We start from the raw sequence: 1057 nt of genomic DNA, 5'->3' as shown, positions 1-1057 counted from the left end.
GTTGATTGATGGCCCTCCAGCCTGCCTGTGGTCGCTGCTCTCTCGTGCGCCCTGGTGGAGGCCCTTCTTGTCTTCCAGCCACCGTCGCCATCTGGGACTCCGATCTGGTGGTGGATGAGTGGCCTGCACCTTCTGTGGCATGGTGCTCTGTCCGCCGGGGGCCCTAGACCAGCAGGGCCAGAGGACGGCAGGCCGCTCGGCCAGGGCCTCTGATTTGCACTTGCTTTCCCTCCCCAGGCCTGTCCTCGGGAGCAGCTGCCGGCCATGCCTGCCGTCTGCCTCCTCCTGCTAGCCCTCCTTGCCGTGGGGGAGCCCTTGGGCGGCAGCAGGCCCTTCCCTGCCTTCTCGGTGACAGACACCACGCTCACCCACCTGGCTGTGCACCGGGTGACCGGGGAGGTGTTTGTGGGTGCGGTGAACCGCGTGTTCAAGCTGGCCCCCAACTTGACGGAGCTGCGGGCGCATGTCACGGGGCCGGTGGAGGACAACGCTCGCTGCTACCCGCCTCCCAGCATGCGAGTGTGTGCCCACCGCCTGGCACCTGTTGACAACGTGAACAAACTGCTGCTTATAGACTATGCGGCCCGCCGCCTGGTGGCCTGTGGTAGCGTCTGGCAGGGCATCTGCCAGTTCCTGCGCCTGGACGACCTCTTCAAGCTGGGCGAGCCGCACCACCGAAAGGAGCACTACCTGTCGGGGGCCCAGGAGCCTGACTCCATGGCTGGCGTCATCGTGGAGCAGGCTCGGGGGCCCAGCAAGCTGTTCTTGGGCACGGCTGTTGACGGCAAGTCCGAGTACTTCCCCACCCTCAGCTCGCGCAAGCTCATCAGCGACGAGGACGGGGCCGACATGTTCAGTCTGGTGGGTGAGCCCGCTCGCCTGTTCACTTTGTCAGGCAGGCTGCCGGGCCTTCCTCTCCCAGAGCCTCTTCCCACCCCTCTCGTGACCCTCCTTCCTTCACCATGTCCTGGCTCTGTAGCCGGAAGGGCCCTGATCCAGGAAGAGGCTGGCTGCTGAGGCCGGGAGGCCAGGCCAGGGCCCAGGACGGGGTTGTTCA

General features: G+C 66.1%; 2 protein-coding genes across 2 annotated transcripts in view; both read left to right on the top strand.

Moving 5' to 3' along the window:
* Nucleotides 1-167, top strand: part of GDI1 (GDP dissociation inhibitor 1) — a 24110-nt gene extending 23943 nt beyond the window's left edge. The window contains 1 exon segment of the mRNA XM_077745749.1: nucleotides 79-167. Coding sequence (XP_077601875.1) covers nucleotides 79-167 — 89 coding nt within the window.
* A 97-nt stretch (nucleotides 168-264) lies between these two features.
* PLXNA3 (plexin A3) overlaps nucleotides 265-1057 on the top strand; it is an 11293-nt gene continuing 10500 nt past the window's right edge. The window contains 1 exon segment of the mRNA XM_077745748.1: nucleotides 265-861. Within this exon segment, the coding sequence (XP_077601874.1) occupies nucleotides 265-861 (597 nt within the window).

Source organism: Crocuta crocuta, unplaced genomic scaffold (genome assembly GCF_008692635.1).
Source record: "Crocuta crocuta isolate KB4526 unplaced genomic scaffold, BGI_CrCroc_1.0 scaffold2677, whole genome shotgun sequence".
NCBI classification, from domain to species: Eukaryota; Metazoa; Chordata; class Mammalia; order Carnivora; family Hyaenidae; genus Crocuta; species Crocuta crocuta.
Note: the sequence above shows the minus strand (reverse complement) of the source record. Positions and strands in the feature narration are given on the sequence as shown.